Source organism: Paralichthys olivaceus, chromosome 17 (assembly GCF_024713975.1).
Source record: "Paralichthys olivaceus isolate ysfri-2021 chromosome 17, ASM2471397v2, whole genome shotgun sequence".
Lineage (NCBI taxonomy): Eukaryota > Metazoa > Chordata > Actinopteri > Pleuronectiformes > Paralichthyidae > Paralichthys > Paralichthys olivaceus.
The window spans coordinates 7,072,381-7,089,162 of record NC_091109.1 but is presented as its reverse complement, the minus strand read 5'-3'; the positions used below and the strand labels follow the sequence as shown (position 1 = coordinate 7,089,162).

The following is a 16,782-nucleotide window of genomic DNA, read 5'->3' as shown; positions in this document are numbered from 1 at the left end:
TGAAGAAACATTGAGCCTCTAGCACATTCTCATTCCGTTGTTGCGTCATATACTGTGAATTTCAAAGTGTTTTAATGAGATCGCATACTCAATGTTAAAAATGTGGCTCGTGAATATTTGTAATGATGGAGAATAAGACTTGTTGTGTTTAGTAGCCTATACACAGTCTATAAAAACCGTATTATTATTTATATGAATATTCCTGAGTGATATATACTATTGTAAGTTAGAATTAATAGACCGTACTCCTTATTTTTCATGGATTTACCCATTAACTGCCAACTTAATATACTGGCAGGTCATAATATTACATCTTATTGGGGCTACCTGGTTTTCATTTACAAAATTGGTAAATGGCAAAAAAACATTCATATTTTTAATAGCAAATATAAAATATATTAGCCTGAGAAGTCTTTGCTGACCTTATCTGCATTACATGTCATCTACAACTCACTGGGGTTCTACATGAGACACTGACCTTTTTAAATAATAAATGTCCTTTTAATAAGACTATGCTATAAATAACATAAAAAATGAAAAGTGTGTGGTATTAATAGATAAGAGAAATACAAATTAATTTACAGAAAGAGAAACTGTCAGAGATATCTCTTCGCCACCAAGTAAGCAAGACATACAATGTTTTTGCTCTGAAAAACTTCATTTGCAGGGTAAGATTATGCTGTATCTTTTCCAAACCAATATGCACACAATCACATGCTGACACAATTGTGCTCAGAAAATCTCTTCCACATGCACACATGCTTTGATGAGTGAGTGTGTTGGTGTTTTAACGCTGTTACACTCACATGTTTGCCTCTTCCTCTAACTCTGCAATCCCACACACAGCTGCAGGTTTTATAAATTCTCCTTTGTACAATTACCTCTGCCCACATCCAGTCGTGTTTCCTTCCTTATTCCTTCATATTATTCTCATTTTCTCAGAGGATTTGATTTGATGCAAAAATAAGACGAAATACAATTTTCCTTTTTACAAAAAAAAAAGGATGATACTGAATCTCGTAAGAGTACTGTGAATAATATGAATGACAGTTGCTCAATGGTCAGGCTGGTAAGCTTAACATGTGTCTCTTGATATATTTAAATTGTTTCCTGATTATCATGCATATCACACAACCTGCAATATAGTTTAGGGCAGCTTTTATGCAGATAGAATAATGTTCTGTATTAAGAAAAAGGAAGAATAGTGTTATATTGTCATATATCAGGAATATCTGAGTAAAACAGTAAAAAATCACAGATGAAAAGCTGTATGAACTCCTGACGTTACCTTTATCAACAGCTGAATAAAACATTATTTCAGTGCATGTTGTTTTCAAATCAATCATAATCTTTGAGAAATCCACAGTAACCTGAGCTCACAGCCCACACTGTGTGAGGGTATTTATTTGGTTATTGGTTCGTGAAACTCTGCTCTCGTCTGAGTAGCTGCTAGCCGATTGTACCAAATTTCCCATTTCAATTGAGGAATTAATAAAATGCACAGTCTGTGCACATATATGCATGTCAATGATGAGTATTGTTTCCTGTCTGGTGGTAATAGAACTGCATGAGTTGGACTGTTGGACTTTGAGCCATTTCACTCAAGTAAATAGCATTACTATGCTTGAGATTCAAAACCAGAAAAAGAGCAAATAAGTCACTGAGATTTATAAGAATGGAGTCTGCAGCATAGATAAATGCCATCTAAATGTAGAAAAGAGAGAATAAAAAACAATAATGTAAGTTTAATTTAATTACTTTTATAGATCACTAATATCAAACCAGAATCAAAGCTTGTATTCTTAACCCAACCAGTCAAATTGCAGAAATATTGTCAAACCTCTGCCTGTAAATTATGGTCAGAAATGTTCAGGAGAGGTTGCGTTCACATGGGAACCATGACCTTGACCTTTGACTTGACCACCAAATTCTAATCAGCTCATTTTTGATTGATTGATACCAAGTCAATGTTTTTACCAGATGCAAAGAAATTCCTTCTGTGAATTCCTGATATGTGTACAGTCGTCTCACACCCCAAAACTTACTTGACTATTCATGTGAGGCAGAAAACCTTAACCTGACACATTCCATGCTCTCCTTATGCCTGATTAATACCATCTCGACTGTTTTGACAGAAAATTATGTGGCACCTTTCTTTTAGCTGTGGGAGGCCGTCCACCCACTCTCCTCATGTAGCAGAGCAGGGGACTGTGGAGGTTGACCAAAAATTCTACTACAATAAAACAGTCAAGGCAAACATGTGGACAAATACACAGGGTTATGTTATGATGGCGTAATTTGACATCCATATTTCAAGGAAACCTTGAAAAGCTGTAACATAACTCATTTCCCTATTTCCAAAACACCACGTCAGACTGAGTTTCCCTCGAGACAACTGAACCACCTTGATTTTCTCAACAAAATCAGACATAATTCAAATCTTCAGCAGCACGGCTGCAGCAAAAGTGGGCAAAGTGATGACAGCGCAAAGACTGTGGGGCACTTTTGCTGGCTTCCCATTTTAAAACTGGATCTTAAAAGCAGACATGTTGCCCTGCAGTGAGGCAGTACAATTTGTCAGCATTACTTGCAGGAGTTTGGGGGGTACTCATCCTTCCATGGGTCTGTTGGTGTGTAATCTGCAGTGTAAATGCAGAGCACAGTCTCTGCACTGCGTGAATTCAACAAAAACAAAATAACCCAGTTTTGATATTTTGAATTCTAATTTAAAACTTTGTGATCTGGGGAGAAAGCGCTGTTTCTGTGATAGTTTCACTTCCACAGAATTTGAGGAAAAAGTCCAAAGACAGTCTGTCCCTATGTGTATAACATCCTTTGCAGACCATACTAAATTATTGAACACAGACTACACTGACCTCCCAGTTAGTCATGCTTAATGCAGTGGTTCTAATGCTTCTCTTTGACGATGTCAGATGATAGTGATGATGCCACTCACAGCTGGTTTTGGCCAGAACTACTTGTGTAAAGAAACCTTTGTTGGTACCATGCAGGGCTTGCCAAAACAGTAACTTAGCTTCTCCCTTTTATCAAAACCCAAGTAATCCCAGTTGTGTTCACACAGACTTTGACCTTACGGGCATACAGCTGGAAGAGACAACCCTGAAGGACAAGTTAGTGGACCATTTTATTGTTATGTTATTTTCGTGATAATCGTGATATTATTTTTGTGTTTATGAATTCTTTCGGGGGTGATGTACACCCACACACATACCAACAACTACAGAACATACAGCCTCGCATACAGACAACTTCGCTCAGCTAACTCTTATATCTTGGTATTTATCAATCTTTTTTAATCATCTATTCTCTTGTTTTTTCTTCCTGTACATTTCTCTCGTACTCTATTTAATCACATGGGATTGTTGCTGCTGCTGTCTTGGTGCCAGGACTGTTAAAATGTCATAAAGCTTGGCTGTGATTGATTGCTTGTATCTCCCTCTTACGTTCACCCGTCCTCTTCCTCTTTGTAGTCCATTAGTTATGGTAATGTTAGGTTAAATACATCTTAACTTGCTGGTGATTAATTTACACATCCCCACATGATGATTTTTGCCCCACTTCTCTTCTCTGCTCCTTTTTCATCCCTTACCCATCCTCCCTGTGCAATGTATAATTTTCTGGGACAGATGCAGTTGGGTTGGGCTAAAAGGGAGGTCTGGCTGTCAGCTCCACTGTGCAGGCTGCTGACGGAGCTCGAACTGAAAGGTCAGAAGATGAATCTGCTGTGTCACGCAGACAAAAATATGAGCGATGCCTCCGTGGGCAGGGATAACATGTTCAAACTCACGGAGATGACGGAGATGCATGACCTGTTGTAAAATACAGTAAAAAGAACACACACCAAGAAAACCTGTTTGTCTCACTAAATGAGTGACACTAACCTCATCTTGAAAAAGCAACTGTAACTCTCTCTACTTGAAAATTCCTGATTTGATCCTAATTCTAATCTCAGTTCTAACTTTTACTGTAAAGCCTAAATCAACAAGCATAACTGATTAACAATACTCGAAGAAAACAATCGTTGTTGGTGAACCATTGACTGACTCATTTATCGGTTGGTGATAATCAGGTGTAATCAGGATAAAAAAAGGTCTCTCCCAAAAAATCCATACCAGTTGAGCCCTCATTCAACTGGATAATCATTATTGTAGTTTACATTTTAATTCTTCTACCTTCTCTTGTTAATGATCTTTGTCTACAATTGTCTTAGATTGTCTCATCTCCAAACTCCTTGAAACAGTTATCGTGTTATTACTGTGTAATCATCATTTTTATGTACTTCTGTGGTTAAGAGAAAAAACATTCTCTCAGCAGTGTTTTTCTTGATAAAATTACCTTCATCATGCAGAAAAGCATTTATCATTAACTGTTTTCACTTTCCAAAGGTTTTATGCTACAATAGATAAGATACAAATCTACTGCTTTTTGTGTTAAGTTGTTTTACAACAGTGTTATTGGTTTGCAGTCAAACCACTGAATAATCCTTTAAAGTTTATGGCAATACACAATTTCCTGTTTATTATTAAATGTTAGCAAACATCCACAGCACAGTGTGTCATAGTCAGTGTGTGGCTGTATAAAATCTTCTGTTTGTATTGCTTAATCACAGCCATACACATATTCATATTATAATAACCGTTTAACATTGAGGATTTCATCTTTAAACTTTAACATTAAGGAGTAGAATAATGTTTCCCTGTGAAAACGTGTAAATGGTTGTAATAAAATGCATCACTTAGCATAAATGTCTTCACCTCACATGTCTACAACTTAGAATGGTGGTTACATTTATAGAATTAAAAGATCATGCAAATAGACAAATACACACACACACACACACGCACACACACTGTCACTTACACTCATCACATTAAGACCTTGGCAAAAAACACACACATGCTCACACTTTGCCGTTAATGTGAAAGCCTCAACACCTCAGGGAACCAGTGAACCCCAGATCCATCTGTCTCCAGACAGCAGTCCTCCATTAGCCACACACATAATGCTTTGTTAGAGACACACACACAATGATAATACACAATAACACACAATGGAGGGTGCACACAAAAAAATGTTCACACACATTACCACCAGAGAGACAGAGCTTCACAATGATGCAGTCATGGATTTTGGTCAAATCCAAAGCTTTTTCCAAATTTTATCATCTCTTTTCCCAGAGAACGACACATAAGTGACAACACAAATTAGCTAATGCAAATGTGAACACAAGACGGACTCACCTGTCACGTTCTCCAGCAGTGATGTTATAAAGGTGATTGGCAGCTCCATCAGCACATGCCCTCAAGAGAGCTGGAGAGAGACAGAGCGACAGAGTGACACTTTGGTCTGTGTAAATGAAAGCAATTAGTTTTAAATGGGTACACCACCTCTTTTCATTGAGGGGAGACATTTCTACTTTTTACAAGTTACTGTTGTGTGTGATCCAGTTCAGTCTGGTTAAACAATGTGTGACAATGAGCTAGTTTTCACTGCTGCAGAGGTGAGTTAAGGGAAAAGGTGTCCTCTTTTATGTGTGCAGTTAGAAGGATTTACAAAGAGCTTCGTACAGTTAGATGTGCTCACACAAGTTCCATCTTTCCAGTGCTATTCCTGATAAATACAGTGTGTGCTCTCTTAATTCTCTTAATTCAATGGACATGTTTCATTTTTTGCGTCCAGAGTAGGAAGACAAGGAAGGACACATACGAACTAAACAATGCAGTGCACTGACCTTGGGTGTTTTTCACACCTGAAAGTCTGCACCAAGGTTTGTGTCTCCGTTACATCGTTTACATTTGATCCGCTTAGTTTTGGTTTCACATTGCTATTCATGTAGCGCACTTAAGAGTTTCGTACGACATACGTGTTTACATGGAAGAAAAGGGGGACTGATTCAATTTGTTAATTTCGATGCCGCACTAATATAGTTTCAACATTATTTTTAATGTGTCACATGAATGACCTTCTCATTCAAACATTATATCGTTGTCTGTGACTGGGCAACTATTTTATCTTTTTAAACTCTTTTATTGTTTAATGCGGTCTTAACTTCATGCAATTGGTTCCGAAAGTTTGAACTATCCATCACACCTTGATCACATCTTTTTTTTGGACAAATGTTTTGGTACATTGATCCAGATCGTGGTCAGAGGCACATTTCACACTTGTCATTTTGATTAGGATTAAAGTGAAAAGTATATTTTACTAAGAGTTTAGATAACTGCCGTATCAAGCAATGTTATTAAACACAAAATCTAATGTTAAGAGGTTGATAGTGTTCATTTACTCATTTGGCAGTTTGAACACCTACCTAAAACTAAAACTGTCTAACTAGTCTAATATAATAAATCAAATTTCACTATCATTCCAAAAGCTTTAGTGATGGTGCCGTTGATCAGTATTGTATACAGACTTTCTTCTGTTATTTTGAATGGAGTGGACAAAATAATAGATACACATAAACAATTCAAGTGCACAACAAATTAAAAGTCAAATAAATAATTCAGCAACCCTATAACAAAGTTTCAACAAAAGCTGAACAATGAAATCTGTTGTATTGGACTTAATTTGCATTAACAAGTAAGTAAGTAAGCAGTAATTTAAACACAGCCCTGGATTGGACATGAACATCAGTATTATTTTTTTATTCAATCAGTCCCTGCACAAATTGAAAGAGTTTGAACAAGGCCAACATTTATTAGAAAGAGAATACCTCTCTGCCATAGCAAACAAAACAAATCACACAGCTCACAGACGGGTGAAGCATTAAAAGATTCGACCATTAAGAGGCAAAGAAAGAGCACTTATCTTCCACGTCTTTAAAGACAGACAAATGAGGCAGTGATTTGCCATTCTTAAAATGGCATTCAAATTCTCCGAAATTAGATGCAAACTATTTGCAAATGTATGCTCTTTCATGGCCTCCATTCTATTCAAATTGAGCAGCCTATTTTTTAAGAGCCCTTTTCTGTTTGGGGCTGTTGTGGTGCACACAGGGGGAAAACTTCAAAGAGTCAGCTATGGTTTTCTACTTGAACCTAGTTTAAAACTAACTGAAGCTTGCACCAAAGAGACGGGTAACACTTGTATGCTTGTTTTGTTTCTGATGCTAGTTCTCGAGGACTTTCATCCGTGTGTCAGTTTCCAAAGTCCACCCATCGAGAGAATAAGTTCCATTCACAGCTGCTTACAACTCACAGGTTAACTGGTTTGATATGTGGACTCCTCCAAGGTACTGCAGGCGAGCTGAGACAGCTTTAAATTGAGTTAACATGGAAACTTCAAAATGTAATTTTCTGTGTGATTAACATATTCACCAAACTGCCGTGCCTGCATAGATGTGTTTGATTATCAGTGCAAAAAACATTAATGCGATTTATTGTGGCGACCATACTCACACTGATCAGCCCGCTTTAAGTTTACGTTTTTGTCAACTGTATCAGGTCATATCTGACTCTATTCACCCCCCCAATATATAGTGCAACACAACAGCATTTTGTCCACGATACAGTACAGTGGACAGAAAGGAAAGGACACTATACATCTGTTACTTTTACTTAACAATGCGTTATGTTCCCTCCTCCACCTTGCCATGTAATCACACTATGCAGAACTCTCCATACCTGCAATGTACATGAACAGTAATGTTGGTAACCACTGCATTAAAGATACATTGTGATCTGCAACAGAGGAATCCTGCATACAAATGATTACATTCAAAAACAACTGTAGTTAATTAAAAAAAGCCAGCCAGGCTTCAGCAGAAGTGAAGCACATCATGCATGAATAAACAAACTCTCACTCATTCACTAAATTACAGGAAACAAAGAGAAAGCTTCTATTCTTCTATCTAAGATATTTGAATGTAAAACAACTGCTGAGTAATTTTTTTCTCATATTGTAGTGAATTAATTTAGTTTGGGTTGATAGTAATAGATATTGAATAAATAAAAGTTAAAAAAAACAAACAGTTAATAGCTCAAATTACCTGACCAAATTAAAGGGCTATGGACTTTTTCCTGCTTTAGACCATCATATTTATATCGGCCTTTCAAAATCGGAAAAAATATAGGTCGAGTTGTTTACTACACATTAGCATGTGTTAAATGCAATAGTGTTTACGGAGTCACACCTAAAATCTGTGAATTCTAATTCACTAGTCACAGATTCACATATATTAGATTTCATTTTCAAAGTCAAATGGAGAGAAATGACGATTCTTACAGTGAGAGGAATTGTTCGAAATCTAACTATCCTTGGCTTCAGTGCTTAAAAGGTGAGAGAATGCAGACGCATTTGTATTGATGTAAATAATACACTTATATTCAAGGTAGTGCTTTTTTCCCCACCTGTACCACCTGCTGTTTATGCTTTGGCGTCAAAAAATGATTGGAATGTAAATGACTCATTATCTCTGACAGAGTGCAAAGGCTGTGAAAGTCTTTGAATAACAACTTCGCGAAAAACAGAGAAACTCTTATTTAAGCTTAGTAGAGACAAGTGTAAAGGAATCAGTCATTATTTGTGTATGAGAGACAGGCACACGCACAGACACACATACACACAAATAAATCACGCACACATTCACACAACGCTGAATAATGTTCATACTTTTAGAATAGTTACTTCTCTCAATTTTCTCTGTTTGCATGGCCTACCCTCCACACACACACACACATGCAGATCCAGGAAATCTGATGCGATTACACAAAGTGTGACACAAACTCTTCCCATGTGAGCTTTGTCATTGCCAGTGCTTGTTTCATAAGCATCAGGACTCTTTTCCAGTGCTGTATGGAAACCAGTGATGACTTTCAATATTGCTTTTCTTTTGCACTGTATTTTTTCTGCCTCCTACCTTGCCTGAAATAGAAAGCTGTTTGCTAATGTTAGATTAAAAAATAATATTGGTGCCACAACACAGGTCATGCAGTTCACAAATGAGGCAGTTGTTGTATAGAACTGCTACAATTATTTTGCAGCTACATTAGGAGACTGTCCACTTGCCTTGGTTTAATTTTGATGACGAAGGTACATTTTATTTTCAGTGTGGTCCGGTGGTTAGCACTGTCACCTCACAGCAAGAAGATTCCAGGTATGAATCCCAACTGGGCTGAGAACTTTCTGTGTGAAGTTTGCATGTTATCTCTAGCATGCACCCTGCCTTTTGCCCAATGTCAGCTGGGACTGGCTCCAGCTCCCTCTGCAACCCTCAAAGAATAACCGTTATAGATAATGGATGGATGGATGATATATTCCCCTGCTAGCAGTCTTCCCTTGCCTTTGTTGAAGCCTTGAACCAAATGTCAAAGGGTGGAATGGTATGAAAATCATGCAAATACACAACACAGAATAAAATGGGACTCACATGGAGTACATTGGTCCACAGATTATCCTTATGACAATCAGACTAAGATGCTGCCATGTTGGGGAAAGGAAAAAGTAGCTGGTCAAGTTCCACCAATTTTTTAAGTGCTGATATTAGTTTTGTTAATTGGTTTACCCATAGTTTACCCAACTAGATTGCAATGGAAACCTAGTATCCTGTATTATATGAATCAGTGCTTTGTTGTATATTTTATGACCCTGCTTCTTAAATCCTTGTCAAGCTCATTCCTTCCCCCCTTGTGTTAGGGTTATTGATTGGCTTGCTTTAATAGTCTTCCTGTCTGCATGTCAAATAGTAAACACTGTGATTCTCCTTTTATTTCAAGGCTGCTATTCCTACAAAAAAACTTTACACCCCCCAAAATTCACATAAGTGAGGCTTTTTTGAAAGCTTATCTTCGGTCTCCATCTTTCTAGATTTCCCAACGTCCCATTCATCTTCATCACTGTAAAGAGCAAACATGAGAAACTTGAGAAAGATTATCTCGCCATCTGCTCTCCATTCACACACACCCACCCACACACACACAATTACTGTCATTCTCCTACTGAAAACAATGAGTTGTTGGCTATTGAAGTGAGCCACCATTGTGATACAACGGCTTAACTGACTCCTTCATCTCCTGGTTCTCCAGTAGTATTTGAGTTTGACAAACTCGGCAGAGACTCACAAGCAGAGACATGGTTGTATGAATGGTGACGATGATCTGATGCGAGCTGAGCAGGGCCAGCAGAAAGTGACAGAGGAGACGACCTTGTAAATCAAGTAGCTATCATAATCCCTCCCTGCAGGGCCTGAAATGAAACATGTCATTTCAGTGCTTTTGCTGCTTTTTTATCATCTATGTCACTGTTGAATATGATGGAGACAAGGTGCATGGAGACACTCATACTCAAACACACACACACACACACAGACTGTAATGTGTGTAACACTGCTGTGTTGGATATTCTACTGAATGCCAATATTGATGAGGTTAGCAGTGAGTATTAATCCCTGTCAGGTTAAGGCTTTGGTGCAGTGCAGGAGAGGGCAAACGGTCATGAAGAGCGGTGAAAAGATTATTATCCCCATTAAGATGCCGTGACGCCACTCCACCATCTATCAGTCCACCTCTCCCCCTCCGTCAGCCTGTCTCCAGATTCCTCCTGCTCTACACCTTCCCTTGAATTTGATTGATTTCCTGCACAAACATATCATTTTATTTCTTTCTAGGCCACACTTAGTCTCTACTCTTCCACTTCTCTTTGTTATTCTTCTAATTTTACAAAATTTTCTCTTCTATAGACAATCTCGATCGAATTTTCCTTTTTCAGATTTGTATCCACGAGTTCTGCAAAACTTCTGTCTTCAAATACTTGATCCAGCTATTAGCTCTGAAATGTGTGCTAAAATTTAGTATAGCAAGTGTGTGTGTGTGTGTGTGCGTGTGTGTGCTCCCGCAACATTATCCAACCAGCCTTGATTGCGAAAGCTTATAGTTGACTGATGAGGGTGATGTTCACAAACTTCAACTCCAGAAAGCTGCTCCACATCAACAAATGATGAAATGAGGCACTTGTAGTAAACACGGGCCTGTTTTTTTGTCTTGTAGAGAGACGCCTCCGCTGATTGCTTTATTGAACTGCTTGTTTGTGTCTTTTCACTGTGAGTAAGTGAAGGATCTGTAAGCTAATAGACGAGTAACCGGTTGAGTGAACAAGTGACTGACTAGTTGTGGAAGTGGGGGACTGATGGACTTGATGAGTGAGAGGATGTGGGAATGAGATAAGCAGCTTGATCCCACTTCACAACACTGCACTTGGCACCTGTGAATGAGCTTCACTTTGATCAGTGTTGCGCTCTTCCAGCCCGTGTTGCTCCTCTGCCTCCCTGCTGCTCCACTTCTCCCACAGATGATGACGGGGCCCAGGGGCACCACATCAGAGGACCTGAGAGTACTGTGCGTATGTTTGTGTGCGGATGTCTGTGTCTGTCAGGGTGGAGACCTGGCTACGAGGCCTCCAGGTGAACAAGCATCGGGAGAGTGACACGCTACTCAGATGCACACGCCGACATCTGTTTATCCAATAAACAACATAAAAATTACATGGCATATCAAGTGAGGGAAGATTAACTTGCTAGGGGCGTGTTTAACATCAAACTGTGGGAGAGTTGAGATCTGCCATTCACGCCCAATCATCAATCTGTCAAAAAAAGTTCTTCAAGTGCAATGTGCAGTACAGCCAAGAGCAAAACTGATCTGAGCTTTCACATTTCTGACATCCTCACCAGAACATTGCCCCCTTGCTTGTGGCAGTTCAGAAACTGCCCAAAATCTGTCTGAAACTTTTTCATAAGTAGCCTTGTCTAAATGTGGGAAAATTACCAAATCTACCCTACGACAGAGTACATCTGATATTACAGAATGGTGCAGCTGGTTCATGTTCTACTGGTAAATATTGGATGTGATAACAAAAAATTTAACTATCATCAAAAGGACATGCAAAAGCCCCATAATAATAAAATGTAATCCCTAACCCACTTTGGACAGCTGACCATAAAACTAAAATGATCAATCTGAAAACTTTGTCGAGGGTCAACTACGATCAACCGAGCGTAAACAATGTATTTCGAGCCTAATATAATGCAAGACAGTGGTGAACAGACAATTTAATCAGAACATTGAAAAACTGTCCTCAATTTCGATATTGTTTATTGCTTGCACTAAAAATAGAAGTGGGTGTTCCAATGCATTTCAAATCAAATTACAGCTGCAAAAACAAGCAATGTTATTTTTTATAATATTCTTGAGATCTATAGAAAACTGGCCTTTCCCTTTTAGTCTGGGTGAGCAAGTAAGACTGATGAGATTTAGCATCAATCCAGACATTCTCTTTACATTTAACAAGTATTACATTCATTTTGATGAATGTTGTATTTGTGTTTCTTTCTTTAAATTATATTTTACCCCTTAACAGACCCACAGAATCGTTATCTTGGGACAGACGGCAACCTTGGCTGTAAAATCACATGAGGAAATTGCTCTGTCAAATGTCATTAAATATTTTTCTGAAGGTTCTTTAGCGAAAAGGCACGACCCAAGAGAGCAGCATGCAACTAACTGAGTGGCTGCTGTGCAGTGGAAATGACACAGGTGCCTCTTGGGTTTTGATAAAAATATCAAAGCTGTGTTCATTAAAATTCAACCTGATGTGATTTTAATCACAAGTTTGGCATCAAAAGTTTCTCTGTTAAGTTACTAAGAATTGTGACTTCTTAATGTGACAAAACTTCATGTTCTCAGTATCACAAATGTTGAGAACGACTGATTAAAGACAATTCTTTTAACTCAGTTATTGCTAATATGAATTTATGCCTAACACTTGACTTCGTTTTAAGTTATTTTTGTCTGGTGAAGAACTCCTGCTGATTATTTTACACAATTAAAAAACCAAAACAAATGTAGGACACAGGTTGTCTGCTTTAAAGTTTCTAAATCAGCTTTGGGTGTTTAATACATCACAGCCAAGGAGCTGCAGCGTCACGTCTCATAAGTGACACCTCAGGGAGCCTGGAGTTCTACTTCCCTTTAAAATCAAATTCTTTTCTCAGTAAGCCTTTTGTGGATGTTTTTTCTTAATTTTCTGAATTTCTGTTCCTCTTTTACTCTGATTAAGGGTCTTGGTATATTCATGAAGGAGATGAAAACCAAATCCATTTTTATATCCTCTAGTTAACAACTGCAAAAAAAATAAAGAAAAAGAAGCAGCTGTAATCTTTCCTGGGGACTTTCTAGTTTCATAAACTGCCAGCAAGCGTGTGACCGGCATCTTCAACAATAATCAGCGCCCTTGGGGATGAGGCTGCTGAAGTGGAGCCATTTACATAGCTTGTATTGTGCAACAAGTATGTAGTAAATGTATAGCTGCTGAAATGTTTGCCTTTTAATCACAGGAGGGTTGTGCTTCCTATGTCCATGTCCTAGACTGTCATTTATCCCCATTACTAATGACTGCAAGAGGCCTCGTAGATTCAGGCAGCAGATCGGAGTCTGTAGTGAGGGTAGTTTTCTTAAGTGTTGACCGTACTATCCATGTTCTGTCGGCTGAGAATTGCATATCTGATCCGGTCACACACTTTTCATTCTATTCCAATGGTAGCACCTGGAGCGGGCGCAGTGGACACAGTCAGGAATGTCACAAATATTGGGCTGCGCAGACGTTCACATAGCGGTCCGTGCATTCCCTAGCAGACATAGCTGGATGATGACGTCTGTCGCAAGGACCACAGTGGACGCAATAAGACTAGCGCACACTTAGTGGACTGGACACTGCCTATGCTTACATTATTTACCTAACTGTTATCTATAGTGAATGTAAAGAGATGAGCGGAAATGGCCATCCAAGCCACCTAGAAACTTTAAAATGCTACAAATCATGAATCAACTTGAGAGCTAAGGGGACTGACTTAGATTTTCTGAACGATGAGGTTCTTGGAATGTAAAATAATAATCTAAAATACTTAAATGTGTGTTTTTACCTCATTAAAATCCCAAAGTCATTCCTAATTATTACGAACTATTCCTGTTGCGGTCATACGTGCATGGTGGCGCTGCCCTCAAATCATATTTGATATAACTTAACATCACCTCTTGTACTTCTCACTTCTTCACTGATAACTAGCGGGTATATGTTTTTTTTTTAAAGCATGTAAACCCACTAAAAGTAAAAATTTACTCCTTTCCCATTGCCAGTGGAAGAGTTTGTCTTTCAGTTTTTCTCCCGCTGCATCATGTTCAACATCACAAACCCACAGCAAACTGAGGCACTCTCTCACCTCGCTGTCTGCCTACAGGCTAAATTGGCAAATTCATCAAGAAGTCTCGTTTCCATCACTGCAGATGGGAGCCAGAGACAATTAAAACCTGTGACTACTGCAGAGTCATTTGACCATGGGAGTAAATGCAGATCGCATCAATTCCCATTGCAGACAAAAGCCAGATGTTAGCAGATGTTAGTGGGTTTATTGTCTTGTGAAAAAGGGGCTTGAGTTGGCATGGCCACGGTATTTAAATTGTAAAACATTAAGTTAGAAAAAAAATGTATTTGGTATTTTTGAACAGGCTGTGGTGACTATCCCCGAAAGCCACTGTGTAATTGGAACACTGCTCCAAACATCTATTATAAGAACAAACTTTATTGTTTAGAGCTGTCGAAGCTGATGACCCATGAAAATGATTTTACAGGTCACGCAGCTGGAGAAGTCATTAAATAAATAAATATATAAAAATCACCCTTCAAGAAAGCTAAATTATTTCCTACAAAAAAAAAATATATAAACCATACCTTCATTAAAACACACGTCATAGGAAATGTGGGCAGCAGGTAGGGAGGGGGCAGCAACATGGCAGCAATTAAGATTTTGCATATTGATGGCTACACAGAGCAACAAAACAACACAGGAGCAGACTCTCGGTGCAAACCAGTGCAGATGGGATCTAAGTGATAAAAGGAGGGTGTGTTTGATCTGTGCTGGTGATTGTGTCAGATATCTACCTTTACTCCACAGGATGTGGAGGTAGTTCACATCCAGAGGCTGGTTGAGAATGATCAGACAGATCTTCAGCGTGCCTTAAAGGGGCAGAAGAAAGGAAATCCATGAATTATAAACAATTAGACAGTTAATAGAGGGTAACAGTCAAACAGCAAAAACTGTAAAGACCTCATTATTTACATGTTCGTAACAAAACCTTTTAAATACTGATTGTAGGTCGCTGTTTGTGGCACTGAATGTGCTAATTACGGAGCATAATTAATGCAAAGCCATGATAATAGGGGCATTATTATGCTCCACGTGGAGAGCGGGAAAAGAGGATTACAAACGGAAAACATTTCATATAATCAGAGTTCAAATCGTTTTCCACTCGATCCAGTGAAGCTGCAAGTGGTTTGCATGGAACATCAGGAGATAAAAAAAAACCTAGAACCGAAGTACAGACAATGTGTATCCAAATGATTCAATGATTTCCCTCAACTGCATTAGCTGAACTCTGAACTCTTCTTGACCTTTTCTTTTAATATTTATAAAGGAAAATCTGTGCATCTCATCGGTGCTCTATACTTTGCCCTTGGTGACACAGCATCTGTAGCTTCTCTCTTTCCTCTCAGTGTACCTCCACGTCTCTCTGTCAAACTCTCTGTCCCCGTCATTGATTTATCATTTCATAAATCTATTTCCTCCTGTAAACCCCCACATCCATCTTGCTTTTAGCTTTTCTTTGTGCTCTGCTGCTAATGCGGATCCCCTGACTAATGTTTCAGGGCTGTCAATTTTCTATTTGCAGGGGATGAAAAATAAAATTATCAGAGACTCTGCATTGATTGACAAAAGTAAAACACAGAGCTGCTCTAAAAACAGCCTTAATGGACCAAAGACTAAAGCACAAGCTTTCTTCGCCTTCACATTCACACTTCACACTGCTCATTTATCTTTTCATGTCTGCTGTATGAATAATTTCTTATCCAACTCATACAGTTGCAGTCTTTTGTGGAAAACCCAAAATGCCATATGCATGCTTAAGTGGCAGTCCATGATTGCAATGCCCCCTTCCCTCTTGTAAACTGTATTTATGTAAATTGACCCAAACTGGATCCCAGTTTCAGGGCTATTATCTACTAAGGCTTGCACCAGTAAAAGCAACAGTGAAGGACAAATAAGCAGAATATAGTTTTGGTTTCTTGGAATTCTCTTTTCAAAAAGTGTATCACCTTGTGTCCTAAAAAGTGTAAAAGAGTGAATTTTAGCTTTGCCGAGGAGGTGTGGAGAAAAAAAAGTCCTTTGGGTGTGTGACTTTGTTGCGGCGGCTTGATGTTATTAAAAAATTCACATCACTGGAAGGTCATCTCCAAGCGAAAGTCAACCCCAGACTGGTGTGGTTAAAGGCAGAGGGTAAGAAGGGGGGAGGATAAAGGGGAGACAGAGGAGGAGGTAAAGAAAGGAGAACACATGGAAGGTTAGAAGGGAGGGAGGGTGGAGTAGATTTGTCAGTCTTGTCTCTTAATTGGCTGGAGGTGTACAGAGAACAAAACACAAACTCAACCAGCCGTGACTTTTCAGATAACCCTTCGTCGTAAAAGTGAACACTCACACACACACTGTGCAGCCTTTTGTGCACTCTCTTCAAAGAAATGTCACCTTGGGATTTTTTATAAAGTGCCAGACAGCATAAATACCACAACAACACACACAAAGGCAAGATCCAAGAAAGTACATAAACTAGCACATAAGATATTCCAAGAATACACATTTGTATAAAATGAATGCTAACTGTGCACACGATGTGTTTTAAAATGCACATATCCAGGGGCTGTTTTTATATTCTCCTTCGGGAG

The 16,782-nt window shown here is 38.7% G+C and overlaps 1 protein-coding gene across 1 annotated transcript in view; it reads right to left on the bottom strand.

Annotated features, from left to right (window-relative positions):
• The window catches only part of tpk1 (thiamin pyrophosphokinase 1), a 64,077-nt gene that overhangs the window by 41,527 nt on the left and 5,768 nt on the right, over nt 1-16,782 (bottom strand). Inside the window, exons 3-4 of the mRNA XM_020087436.2 lie at nt 14,947-15,021; nt 5,262-5,331 (exon numbers count right to left, since the gene is read on the bottom strand). Of these exons, the coding sequence (XP_019942995.1) occupies nt 5,262-5,331; nt 14,947-15,021 (145 nt within the window). The remainder of the gene's footprint in view (nt 1-5,261; nt 5,332-14,946; nt 15,022-16,782) is intronic.